The following is a 13,847-nucleotide window of genomic DNA, read 5'->3' as shown; positions in this document are numbered from 1 at the left end:
TGAGTCGGATATGGAATTCATTATACGTTGTTAAATTCAAGTAAAGCTCAATGTTATAATAATAAATGATAATCTTATTTCAACATTTCCTCTAGATAATTATTTATGCTATTTAAACAGACCCATAGACTCGGCACAGTAGTTGTTCTTCAGCGCTGGAAGTGGTTTTGTAAGTGCATCAGCAACCATTTGTTCTGTTGGTATATGTTCCAATATTATCTTGCCATCGTTGATAATATTTCGTATGTAATGATGCTTAACGTCGATGTGCTTCGTCCTGCTGTGGTAACTATTGGTTGATGCCAGGTGTATGGCACTCTGGTTATCGCTAAATATATGCATTTTAGGTGAGTTCGGTTGAAGTTCTTTTTGAAGATTTTGAAGCCATAAACCTTCTTGCATGGAAAGGCTTAATGACATGTATTCTGCTTCCGTCGTTGAGAGGGCTACCGTCGGTTGTTTTTTTGAACACCAAGAGATGGATCCGCCATGCATCTTAAAAACGTACCCTGATGTTGATTTTCGTTCATCTATATCGCTTGCGAAATCAGAGTCACAATAGCCAGTAATGCGTGGAGGACCGTCTTCTTGCTGTTGGAAACAAAGTTTATATTTAGACGTTTGTTTAAGATACCTTACGATTCGTTTCACGGCTATCCAATGAAGTTTGCCTGGGTTGTTGTTAAACCTGCTTACAGTGTTGACTGCATAGCAAATGTCGGGCCTCGACACTTGAGCCACAAACAGCAAACTTCCGACCAGTTCTTGATAAGGGCATTTAAGCATTTGTTCCCTTTCTTCTTCTGACTTTGGAGACATACTCTTTGAAAGCTTTTGGTTGATATCCATTGGTGTTGTTAACGGCTTGCAATCACTCATTCTAAATCGATTTATGATGCTTTGTATATAGCTCTCCTGGTCCAGCCATATTTTACGTTGTTGACGATTTCTGCGCAGCCGCAATCCCAAAAAAGTATGTGCCGGTCCAATATCTTTCATCTGAAAGATATTCATAAGGTTTTTCTTTAAATTATTTTTCATATTTTGATTATTGGATAATATTAAAAAATCATCCACATATACAGCAACAATCAATATGTTTTGACCATCGATGATGAAGTATATGCAAGGATCAACCTTCGACTGTTGCATATTAAGACCCTTCAGTTCATCATCGAGTTTTTTGTTCCATACACGAGAAGATTGTTTGAGCCCATAAATGGACTTTTTAAGACGCAGTACCTTACTCCCATTCTTATAACCTTCGGGCTGATCAATGTAGATTTCCTCTTGAATGTCACCTTGTAGAAAAGCGGAAACAGCATCCATTTGGTCCACATCTAAATCCATCTGAGCGGAGTTTAATTTTCTTTTTCCAGGTGGTAATTCAACTTCTTCCCAAGTACGGTTTTGTAGTAGCGCCTCGTATTCAGCATTAATTGCTTCTCGCCATTGCACTGCATCGTTTCTCGAAATCGCTTCTTCATAGGTAAGCGGATCACCTAAACGCTCGGCAACTGCAGCATAGGAAATGAAATCATCTCGTCTTATAGGTTTCGGTGGGCGGTTGGATCTTCTTTGGAATTGGCCATCGACATTGGTTGGTGTGACTTGGTCTGCGGGTGGCGTGTAGTCTTCGTCATCATCGGTGAAGAACATCTCATTTTCGGATTCTGGAGGGATAAAATTTTCAGAGATATTAACATCATTTTGTATAGATATCTGTTCGGTTTTATCAGAATTTTCCTCTTCAGACGTTAGGCTTTCGCCCTGCTCTTCTTCTTCATGATCACCTGTAAATTCATAGGTTAGTACGCTTTGGGGAAAAATATCTTCAATTGTATCAGTTATTTTATTTGAATAAAGTTCATCTTCAAAAAACACTACATCACGGCTGATAGTTAATTTTTTTGAAATAGGATTAAACAATCGGTATCCTTTTGTATTCTCACAATACCCTACCATGATGCATTTATCGGATTTTGAATCCCATTTTGTCCTCTTTTGTTTCGGTATATGTACCATGGCTATACATCCAAACAAACGGAGATTATTGAGATTCGGTTTTTTGCCTGACCACATTTCCTCTGGAGTTTTATCTTTCAAAACTTTGCTGGCAGTTCGGTTGATAAGATATGTTGAAGTAGCAACAGCTTCACCCCAAAACGATTTATTTAATCCCGCATCTAAAAGCAGGCACCGAGATCGTTCAACTATCGTCCTGTTCATCCTTTCAGCTTTCCCGTTTTGTTCCGGTGTATACGGTGCACTGGTTTGATGACGTATGCCAGCATTTCGTAAGTAACTTAAAAATTCAGTGTTACAGTATTCACTCCCGTTATCTGTGCGCAAGATTTTAATTTTCTTTTTAGTTTCATTCTCTACGAGGAGCCTGAACTCATGAAATTTCTCTTTCACTTGGGTTTTTGAATGTAGCATGTAGACAAAAATTTTTCTAGAGAAATCATCTAGTAAGAGAAAAAAATACCTTGCGCCTCCTAAGGATTTTTGTGGCATCGGTCCGCAAAGATCAGAGTGCACAATTTCTAACACCTCCTTAGAAATGGAACTCGAAGATTTAAATGGCAACCTGGATTGCTTACCTTTTAAGCAAGTTTCACAATGTTCCTTGTTTGTGTCAACAAAATCCATGCCTTCCACACTGGAGTCCTTCATTATTTTAAGGTTATCGAAATTAATATGACCTAGCCTCCTATGCCAAACGTTATAAGAAGTATTTTTGCAGATATTTTTTGACTGAATAGCGCCATCTAATTTAAACATATTTCCATGTAAAGTAGCAGTGGCAAGTAACTCACCCGTGTTATTGAAAATTCTACACATGTTTCCAGAGAACACAACCTCTTTACCATTGCTAAGCATTTGACTTACCGAGAGTAGGTTTGCACATAGACCTGGGACGTATAACACGTTTTTTAAGCTGATCGCAGCGCTAGAGTTATTTGCAAAACCATAGATGCATATATCACCTTTCGATTCAACTCTTAAAGTTTTGTTATTCGCAATTGTAACCACATCATTGAGCGAAGGTGTAATATTTTTCAGCCAATCTTTGCGCATGGTCATGTGCGCGGACGCACCTGAGTCGATGTACCACTCGTCCATATTTTGTACCTTTGCTGTCAATGAGACTAAGTGTACCTTCTCATTTTTTCCTTTAGAAGTACAATTTTTCGAGATGTGCCCATATTGGTTACATTCATAACATCGGGGGCCTAGCTTCTTTTTCGTTTTCTTGTACCTTTTGCCACCAGCACCACTAAAAAACACAGTTCCCTCACCAACGGTTCCACTCGCCAACGTTTCCTCCTGCAGCAATTTCGTTTTTATTAGATCACCAGAAATCTTCGCGCCTGAATTTTCGAGACCCATGATCATCGGTCTATAATGATCTGGCAGACCAGCAAGCAACAGCGTCCCGATCCACTCCTCATCAACAGTCATACCTAAGCTATTTAATTTATGTGCGGTCATGATAATTTTATTCACGTACACTTCTATCGAAGAACAATTATTTAAGTTGGTTGTGACCAATGTACGAAGAAGGCCGACTTTCCTTGTGAGACCAGAATCTTCATATGCAGCAATGAGGTTATCCCAAACTTCTTTTGCGGTAGTGGCTTCTCGCACGTGGACATAAGCTATCGGATCAATTAGCATAATCAACTTTGATTTCGCTTTTAACAATTTAACTGGATCATTCTCTTCTCCCGTCACACATTTCCAGAGCAACTCATGCTGCAGGTAGTTCATCACGGCAAACTTCCAAGAATCGAAGTTTTCTCTTCCTTTTAGACGATCGATTACAGGCAACATGGAAACAGACATCTTTCGCACGATGTATTGCCAACAGGAATCGAACAAAAAATCAACGGAATCCCCGCACAGAAGTAAAACAAAAAATAGTATTTAACAACACAGTTTTTATGTATTCCACTGCTGCGGCTATCTGGGCCCATAACCTGTTGCAGAGTTTAGGCGGATATCTATGATTTAAAGGAGGAAGAAATAAAGAGAAACACAACTTACTCGTTTGAGATTTGGCAAGAGAAGAAGGAGCCAGACATTTTATTAAAAAGGAAGTTTAATAAAAGTGATGCCAATAACAATATTGTATTAAAGTATATATAAATTCAGTGAATACAAATTATAATTAATTGAGTCGGATATGGAATTCATTATACGTTGTTAAATTCAAGTAAAGCTCAATGTTATAATAATAAATGATAATCTTATTTCAACAGAAGAAAACTATAAGATCCTAAACTTATGTTGAGTTGACAATATTTTCAGGTATTTTTCTTGTTTGCCTCATTTTCGACTTATAAATGTTAGGATTTTTTGTATTATTTTTTTAAGTAGCTCTAACTTTTTCAGATTCCGACGGACTTACGAATTTTTCTTTTATTTAAAGATAAGGTGTTTTTTTTATTTTTATGAACAGAACGGGCTCCAATTCAACAATTTGTTGTAGTTTGGCAAAATTAGATCTCGTTAAACAAAGTATACCGGAAATGATAAAGCTTTTAAATAAGGAGTTAAGACGTGAGCCTGAGCATTACTTCTTAACTTTTGATTCTGACCCACCTGCTTCTTCTATGTAGGTGACTGTGGAAGAATGATATTGACATCAAATAAAAGACAATTATTTTCTTTTTAAAATAATGTCTAGTACACATCAGGAAAACAACTATTTTGATTTTCCATGGGTAAATTCAGATTTTTGTTGTGAATGGTAGACAAATTCAATGGTTTTTTATTGTCATTGTATTTTTCGTTACCGCGATAAAAATGCCCAGTTTTCATCAAAACATTTTTTTAAAAATTGTGGAAGTATTAGTATTAAATCAAAAATAAATAAATTTATTTTGCCCTATGCAATGCAAAAATAGGGAAAATTTGATTTATATTACCTATAAAGTTGGAGAGAGTAAAACTTATTTTTTCTCTAATTTTAATACTTGAAAGCACAATCTTTGCACAACCTGTCAAAAACTTCACACATTTTTATTCAACATTCCTTTTATGAAAAAAAAAAATATAAGTGTAGGGCCTGCACTAAATCTTCAAACTACCTGCAAAAAATTTGCAGACAATATTTGTCTAAGGAAAAACCTAGTTTTAAAACAAAATTGTTCTGAAATAGAGGTTTAAGCAGAAAATTTACAACAAAGTTAGATTCTGCTCTTTCTTTTTGGTTTCTTATTCGTTATCTAAAAATTATTTTTCAGGCATAGTGTAGCATTTCCAAGAAAAACAGAACAATTAAATGGGCGTGTATCGTATCTCTCTTACACTTGGTAAGTGAATTTCAAATTTCCATTGAGTGGAAGGGAGATAATATTTCAAACTTCAAAAATGGGTATCTCCCAAAAAAGTCTAGTATGGCACAAAATATAATGAGGCAAATGTACACATTTTTTTTAAAAAATAAAATATTATTTTATTTACTTAATTTATTTTTTTCAAATTATACTACATTGCTCTTTAAAATAATTAGCACACATATTACAAAATTCACAATAAGTTCTCTAAAACTCATGCAAAAATAAATAATTGTCTTCTGAAGCTGATAAAATGATTGGTTCCTTTGGATGAAATTTAATATCATTGATAGTGCTTTCGTGACCTGGTAACTCGTGTAATGTTTCTCCAGTAAGAGCATCCCAAACAAGAACATCCCGATCTGACGTTCCAGCTGATATCTAGATAAAAAATGCAAAACAAACAATCGTTACTCTCTGACTTTTTTGAATTATAAATTTTAAAACTTACCATAGTGCCATCTGGTGACCAAGTGCATCGTAAAAGTGCACTGGGACTAAATTGATGAGCAGAAAAACATCCAACACATCTCTTGAATGTAACATGAGGCCGAATATCCCAAATTCGAAGTGTATTATCAACAGCATACGAAAGTAAATATGAACCACAGGGCGATAATGATAGACCAGTTACTTTTCCAGTATGACCACGTAGCCTACAAACAATTTCACAAGTTCGAAGATCCCAGATTTTGATATCACTGTCAAGTCCACCAGAGATTGCAAAGTTTCCATTATTAGTAAAACACGTTGCAGTAACATCACATGAATTCTCCAGTGTCAAGACACATTCTTTTTCCCGAACATCCCATAATCGGATTGTTCCATCATTGGAACCAGAACAAAGTATAGGATATGCTAATCTTCCACCCTGAACACAATTGACACCATCCTCATGTCCGTCTAATTTAGCTTTTCTGTAACCTCGGAAAGTATCCCAAACTCCAATGGTTCCGTCACTGGAACACGAATAAAAATCAAAACCATCTCTGGAAAAGTGGGCTTCGGTGACTGATCCTGTGTGGCCTTTCAAAACCATTGTTTTCGAAAAAGTACCATAAATATCACATATATCTAGAAATTAAAATAAAATTACGTATTTAATATGTCTTTATAAACACAGTTATTTGAGTTAAAAAAGACTTACGAATTTGTCCTTTACAATTAGCTGATAAAATAAACTTTCCAGAAGGATGAAAGTCACAAGTTGTCACTTCACTTTTGTGATCTTCAATGCGTACTATAGGTGACAGAAGTGTAGACAATGCAGGAGCTCCAGACGGATTGAAATGAGTCCGTTTGTGAACTTCCATGCGTTTAATCCATGACGAATGTCTTTTAGGTATAGCTCCCATTTATTTCTTTTTTTGTTTCAATTCAATTAATTTTGTTTTAATTATATTATAATTGCATCAACCAGATTCGATTCTAACCAACTGATGACAACTTACCTATTGTTCTTCTTTTTATAGAATTTACGTAAAGAGATTCCTTAAAGCGACAATATATACCTGCCGCGCTAATTACCTTCTTTTAATAAGAATATGGGGATAATTTGAGGTAACTAACGAGGATAACTTACCATAATCCACTAAATTTTAACAAGTCTAATAAAACGCCAAATAAAAACTTAAGGCCCTTTTTCTATTTTATGAACATTTGAAAATATCCACATCGAACAAACCTTATAAGGTCAGGTAACAGAATTAAAAAGAGAACGCATCCAATACAAACAAAAATCATTGCTTTCTCAACCATATCCAATTTTTGTATAGGAAATAATTGACAAACAATTACAACTATTAAATAATTTAATTTACTTGCAGTTCGTTCAATTATTAAAATTGTTGAAAATCTATAAATGTGGTTTTGTTTTCGTTACTCCCATCGGTAACACATTCCGATGAGTACCTACGCTGCTCTTAACTTTTCTATTATAATAAAAATGACAAAAAATCAATCCGATGCATTCGCAACTAATTGAACAGACTATTTAATAGACATGATCGTTTTTCTCATTTTTTCAACAACATGTCAAAACATTACCCGTGTTTTGTTGAGAAATCTATCCATAGTAAAGTAGGATTTTACACGAATAACAAATACAATATCCGTAGTATGAATAGTACCGATAAAAGGTAAAGTAGAATCTAACTACGGATTGGTTTTTGACATTTAAACGAGTCTCGAATGGATCTTATGTGATTTCGTTCTCAAATGTTGATACGATTGATATCTCGATCGTATCTCGATGGCAGTGTTCGTTGAGTAGTTGTGCATTTGGAATCATGTGTGTTTTCCTTTGCGGAAAAAACGAATCTATTACTGTTGATATTATTTAGTTTTGTTAGTGAAAATGGAATCACTGGACTTATTTTGCAAGAAAAAACAATAGAAAAGAGATTTATGTTTTGCTAGGTTTCCAAAAAAGGTTTATCTCAGTTTAGAATAGATAAATCTCAACTCGATTCAGGTATATACAGAATTGAGGCGAACTTCAAGCTCGCTTCAACACCACATGTTAATGTAGTAGCCTACGAACAAATCCCTTTTTGAAGTTTTTTATTATTATTTTGTCAGATCTTCTTTCAGTTGTACCAATTTTAAAATACAAAAATCTGGGCACTGTGGATCCTTTTTTTGGGAATTTCTCACTTTACTCTATATGAAATGCGAACAAAACGCACGTATTGACATAATTTTTGATTTAAACAAATCATGTAACATTTGGTCTGTTTATATTTCTAAAATCTCAGAGATTCCCGTATTCTTGGAAATATTAACAAAATTTCTCACTTTTGCTTTCAGATATCTAAGAACAGAATTTTTATGATTTCTCAAGAATTCTCACAATTCAAAAACGATAAAAAGAAATAGTTCAAATCTAATTTCATTGCTAGGTGAGAATGTGTTTATCTTTCATTCTCCTGTTATGTAAATCCTTCTGAGTAAGTTTTCGGAAATCTAAACTGGCCATTTTACTTATCATTATAATGTGAAAATTGAAACATTTTACTTAATCTATTTGAATCTTGAATCTACTTAACATGTATTCAAAGCAATCAATAAAAGTAGATTCCATGGATTTATGTTTTATGAAATAGGATTACACTGTAAAATTGGTCACTTCTTAACTAATCCGAATATTTATTATATTTCATGGTATAGGTAGACAACATGACTATTATGATCACTAAAGTTACAATTTTCAAAATGATAAGATAAAGAATAATCTTTCTCGAGAATAGAAGAGGGTGGACCGCTAAAAATTTCGCATTTATGAAGACATAATTTTATGGATTTGGCGTTTATTTTCGAAACGGGAACGTGTTCAGAGAGTTTGCTCCTTGACAAATTAGCAAATGAAAAGTGAAAAATCTTTAACGTTTCCCATAAACATTCTACTGGATGTTAATGCATTTCTACATTTTTTTAATTTATACAAAAGAGTGGTACGGATACTTACAATTTCTCACAATTTTTCACTTTTCTTACTTAGCTATCACGTCTTACATTAAAACCAAAAAAACATTATTCTGCTTCATATCTCCCCGACGGGGAATTGAACCCCGGTCTCCCGCGTGACAGGCGGGGATACTGACCACTATACTATCGAGGATGTTGAAAACAAAATGGAGAAAAAATATCTCGAAAATATTCATAGAATAATTTTTCTCTAACAATAAATAAGTGTAATATATACATACATATGTAAGTTTTTAAATTCTATCTAGAAAAGTCGAGAAACAAAATCTTGTCTTATTATTCAGTGCATAAGAAAACGGATACAAAATTATTAAAGATGCTTTAATACTTTTGTACAACCAAGTTAGTGTTAGGCATTCATTGTTGCTGAAGTAACTAGTTTGTATTAACTTTATTTAAAGGTTTTAAGTTCTTTATAACTTAAAGTTATAATATATTTTCTTATGATAATCGGTATGTTATTCGAAATCTCAAATGTCATTGCCTGATCAATGACATAAGATGAGACAATATGTTTTACAATTTTTGGGCGTGTTCAAAAACAATGCAATACAAAGGATATGCATACATATAAAGAAAGCTACCATGCATATGCACTTACAAAAATATAAGCCATTTGAACAAGAGTTGAACTTTTTTTTTAACTTCTAAAAGATTTTTAGAAAATAGTATTTTCCCGTTTTATATCAGTTGCAATGCTTACAAATTTGTATCAGCTTATGGGCGATTAAGAAAGGACTTCTGTACTGCAACTCTGTTTACACATTGATGATAATGATAGAATTCATTGAACCAGTTTCTGGTGGGAATGTTTTTTGACACTTTTACTATGGTAGAAAAAATTCAATGATGAAAACCAATGATAGCTAAAATTGGCCCCTTAGAGTTTATCATTAAAAAAAACTGACAGTTGGGAACATAAATAAAATGGACCTGCAAAAAATTCTAAAGATTGGTTTCAATAATAAAAACCAATAAAAATGCGGAAAATGTTTAAAAATGGATATTTGACTGTGTATCCTTTTGGTTAGAAACAAAAATTATATACTGATCGATCAGAAATTACACACAATTTTTGTTTGAGAAAAAATTCTAGTTACACAGTTATTTTCGCTAAAAATTAATTTTGTATTTTCCGGACGAAAATTCATTTTCTTGAAGAATCGTTGCACTGATTTGTGTTCCAATTCCACACAGTTTCAGTGTCAGTATAATTTTTATGGTGGACAAAAACACTCTAGTATATATATAAATCCTTCGTACGTATCACCCTCTAAAACCCATTTGTTTACATTGTTGTATTTGTAATGTGGAAGAATTTAACGAGAAAAATTGACGTGTTTTCACGCATATATAAACACTCTTACTGAGTTTTTTGGGGAAATTCAATGATTAGAGGGGAAATTACACACATACTATGAAAAAGTTAATGAGGCTGATTTCCGGTTTAGCTTGTAGGCAAACCAAGATGTCTACCGCGGATATATATCTTTATATAGAGTGTTTTGATGGTGGATTTCAATCAGGAATCCGGTATTACACATCGTATGTTTTTCCTTGCATCAATAAAGTGCGAAAGAGAAAGGAATAATTAAAAATGAAATAGAAATAAATCTGGTTCGGCATGCACGTAAAAGCTATTCCTTGCATGTTTGACGTTTGTCTTTTCTTTTCTTCGCATATTTTTGCATTTGCTTCACTTCGTGTTCGTGTTTAGTAGAGCTAATACCTCAATATGGGACACGAAAGTGAATTCAAGTGGACGATAGGTATATGGTATATCTATGGCTGCCACTGCTGGAAAAAAAGTTTGTGTCCGAATTTAAAAATAAACATGACCACTTGTAGGTAAAAATAACCAACATAATTCAAGTCCGAAAAATTTGTAAACACAGATTAATGAATTCATCACATTTTGTTTAACATATTTTCTATATTATTCAGATGACATTTATTTTTTAATTACGTACAAATAAACTCACAAAATCCTTAATAAACCTAATTGAATAAGATTAACCCAAATAATGATGACGAAATATAAAAACAAAGAGTTTTAACATGAACGTTTTTACAATAATTTTATTAAAAGTAGTTCGATTTTGAGAATTTGTACGGCTTGTGTAATGCGTAGATAATTCTCTCTGTTCCCTAAGTCCAATTCAGATCAAGAGTTTATATTTTTAATAAAGTTATTATTTCGTCGTATCTGTTTAGCCAAGTGAGTAAGTTAAAAGAACGTTTGCGTTACTCAAATTGTCGAGCATCTTTATTCGTTTCCGAACAATATGACCAAATGGAATTAAAAATAACTTTTTGAATAAGTGAAAATATAAGGACCAAATTTGGGCACAGATGACCAATGTGACAACCGTGGGTTGGGTACACAGAGCGAGCAACAAAAGTAGAAATAACAGATATCTGTCAAAATAATGTACAGACTTAAACATCCGATGGTCTTCATGTAATAATGCGTGCTTCACCGAATGACACTTCAAAACAAAATAGCCGATTAATACGCATTAAACACATGCGCTGTGTAACACCGGACTTATTTATCAAATTTTACTCTTAAAACTTACTTAAAACGCTAAACATAATTTTTAATGATGATAACCTATGACTACTAAGAAATTATTTATATGATGTAATGTACATATGTTTTCTAGAAGCTCTGAGGAGAATCCTACATTTCTTGACAAAAGAACTAAAATCAAATGATAAACCATCGTTTTTAAATTATAAAAGGTTGAATGAAGAAAATTTTAACCTGTTTTTTATTGAAAACGACATAAAAAAAATACAATTTTGAGGACCAGAAAAGTTGGATATCACTTTGTTTCAACGGGTGAAACATTCCAAAGCTTAAACTACCAAGCTAGACTCTTTCAATCATTCCTTCATTTAATTTCATTATAAGGTCTTTGCTCCACTTGAATTTGTCCAGCGGAATATTTCTTGTTTACTCGGTAACAATAGAAAGAATAATAAAGCAACGCCAAGGAACAAGGAAAGGCAAGAAACCCAGAACTCTGCGGGTTGAGACTTTTTAAAGTATTTCTAATTCACCTACTTTCTATTCGGAATTATTTCCGTCTTTGTAAAAACGTCAGAGTTTACTGTGTGTAATAACACACATACAGATAGTCTGAGTGTAATAACACACTATTAAAAAATTCAAACAACCATTTTGATTTAAGATGTCGGCGTTCTTTTTCCGAACCACTTTGAAACTTGGTTTTTAAATACAAAATTACCTCCACCTGAAAATAAGATATTTATTTAATTTTTTTTTAACTAAATGCAGCACATTGTCTTGTTTTCCAAGATGTCTCTGTCCAAATCTATTAACTGTATGAAATAAAGTACACGACTAGGTCGAACGCACTTCCCCCCTGTGTCCTGTGTCTAAAGACTCTGTGGCTTACATACAGGGCCGGACAAAGCATATGTGCAAGTTGTGCAAATACACAGGGCGCAATATTCAGGGGGAGCATTACAAAGAGCAAGACAATGTTATCTGATCTTACGCAAACAAATATGTACTATTATTTGCCATTTTTTCAACCACACACAATCTTAAAACAATCTCAAAATAACATCCATTACAAATGTTCTAAGTTATCTCTTGTGCTAACATCACTTTTATTCTTGCATTCAATGAAAATTTAACTCAAGATATCGCAGAACTAAAAATCCTACCTAGGTTTGAACAGCTTGATACATATAACATCAATTTTTCATTTTCAAGTAACATACACGAATGCAGAATGTTATAACATTAGGTAGTTTAAAAGATTGAGATGGAGAAGCATTGTTTCAAGATTTAACCGTGATATCACCGCTTGCTACACCATAAAGCTCAAGTTTAGATGTGTTAAATTTTATATTTAGTTCAAACCTTGAAGATTTTGTTCCGAATTTAGTAATTGCTCTCCAAATCCTTAATACAATCCCAGTCACGGAAGCTTCAGAAGAACGTAGTTTTTTCAAACTTAAAATTATTAAAAATAATCTTAGGTTAACCATGACTAAAGAGAGATTGGTAGGATTATCTATATAATGTCCATTGAAAAGGAATTATTAAATTCTTTGTCCTTTGTTGATCTCATTTCTGAATTTGCAAAATGTAAGGCCAGAAAAATAAGTTTCCCCTCTGCTCATTTCATCGCTGCGTTTTAGTTTATGGTTTGGGCCTCCTTGGGATACCTCAATAAAAAAAAAAGAACTGTAAGTCTACATCCTGGGTAATGTGGAAAAGGCTTATGCTTGTGCATAAGTTTATGTGTGAAAATACAAAAAAAGGGGTGCTTTCTACTTATATTGCAAAGGGCGCAGATTTGGCTGGGGCCGGCCCTGCTTACATACAGTTCGTACATTTCAAAATTTAAAAATTTACCTATAAAATACGTTTTTCTTCAAAAATTCAAATGCCATTAAATTGATCAAACAAACCTTTAGTTATCAACTTTTTCAAAAATAGTTAAATGGTTCTTTTTAATAATTTTGTATACATGAAATTTTTCAAGTTCAGTTTAAAAATATTTTTAATATTCATTTATTTGGAAAGTTTATAAATTTTGTATCTGATTTTCGTAAAAGAAAATGAGGACCCATTTTCGAGATATATAGGGAAAGAACCCAAGTAAAGAAAAAAAAAATTGAGACAAAATTCGTTAAAATCTATCGGTATCGAATCTTCTTAGAAACTTAATTTCCAAGTTTGTTTAGGACGTATACAAGAAGCTCTTCACCAAAATTTAGCTTCGTCGAATTTTTTTCGAAATTAATATCTTATTTTCCTAGAATATAGGTAATACGAATTACGAAATAAGATAGAGTTTATAAATCTGCGTTTGGTAAACGTTTTACTTCTAAAAGTTCATATTGTTATGTAAATGAGACATTGAAAATATCTCAACAAATTGTAGGGTTATGTTTGGTAGTCAGTTAAGATAATTAAAGCCATTTATAGATTTGGAAAAGTAAATTTTGGTGTTTGTTAAAAAAAAAAAACAT

The 13,847-nt window shown here is 33.2% G+C and overlaps 1 protein-coding gene and 1 non-coding gene across 2 annotated transcripts; both read right to left on the bottom strand.

Annotated features, from left to right (window-relative positions):
* Nucleotides 1-5,438: 5,438 nt before the first annotated feature.
* On the bottom strand, nucleotides 5,439-6,771 carry LOC129952638 (U5 small nuclear ribonucleoprotein 40 kDa protein-like). The gene is made up of 3 exons (XM_056065376.1): nucleotides 6,493-6,771; nucleotides 5,797-6,419; nucleotides 5,439-5,726 (listed from the first exon to the last, which is right to left on the bottom strand). The coding sequence occupies exons 1-3, from the start codon at nucleotides 6,698-6,700 to the stop codon at nucleotides 5,553-5,555; spliced, it is 1,005 nt and encodes a 334-aa protein (XP_055921351.1). The 5' UTR covers nucleotides 6,701-6,771; the 3' UTR covers nucleotides 5,439-5,552.
* A 2,121-nt stretch (nucleotides 6,772-8,892) lies between these two features.
* Nucleotides 8,893-8,964, bottom strand: Trnad-guc (transfer RNA aspartic acid (anticodon GUC)). Its single transcript has one exon. It is a non-coding gene; the product is annotated as a tRNA-Asp (tRNA).
* Nucleotides 8,965-13,847: the final 4,883 nt, after the last annotated feature.

This window comes from Eupeodes corollae, chromosome 3 (assembly GCF_945859685.1).
Source record: "Eupeodes corollae chromosome 3, idEupCoro1.1, whole genome shotgun sequence".
NCBI lineage: Eukaryota > Metazoa > Arthropoda > Insecta > Diptera > Syrphidae > Eupeodes > Eupeodes corollae.
The sequence above is the reverse complement of the archived record's forward strand: the minus strand, read 5'-3'. Positions and strand labels throughout refer to the sequence as shown.

What these genes read in the sequence shown, in the direction of transcription:
- LOC129952638 (XM_056065376.1), bottom strand. Translation starts at nt 6,700, where the DNA reads ATGGGAGCTATACCTAAAAGACATTCGTCATGGATTAAACGCATGGAA. An exon ending in TAATTGTAAAGGACAAATTC is followed by an intron (nt 6,420 to 6,492) that starts GTAAGTCTTTTT and finishes TTTAATTTCTAG; the next exon opens with ATATATGTGATATTTATGGT. An exon ending in GGTCACCAGATGGCACTATG is followed by an intron (nt 5,727 to 5,796) that starts GTAAGTTTTAAA and finishes TTTTTTATCTAG; the next exon opens with ATATCAGCTGGAACGTCAGA.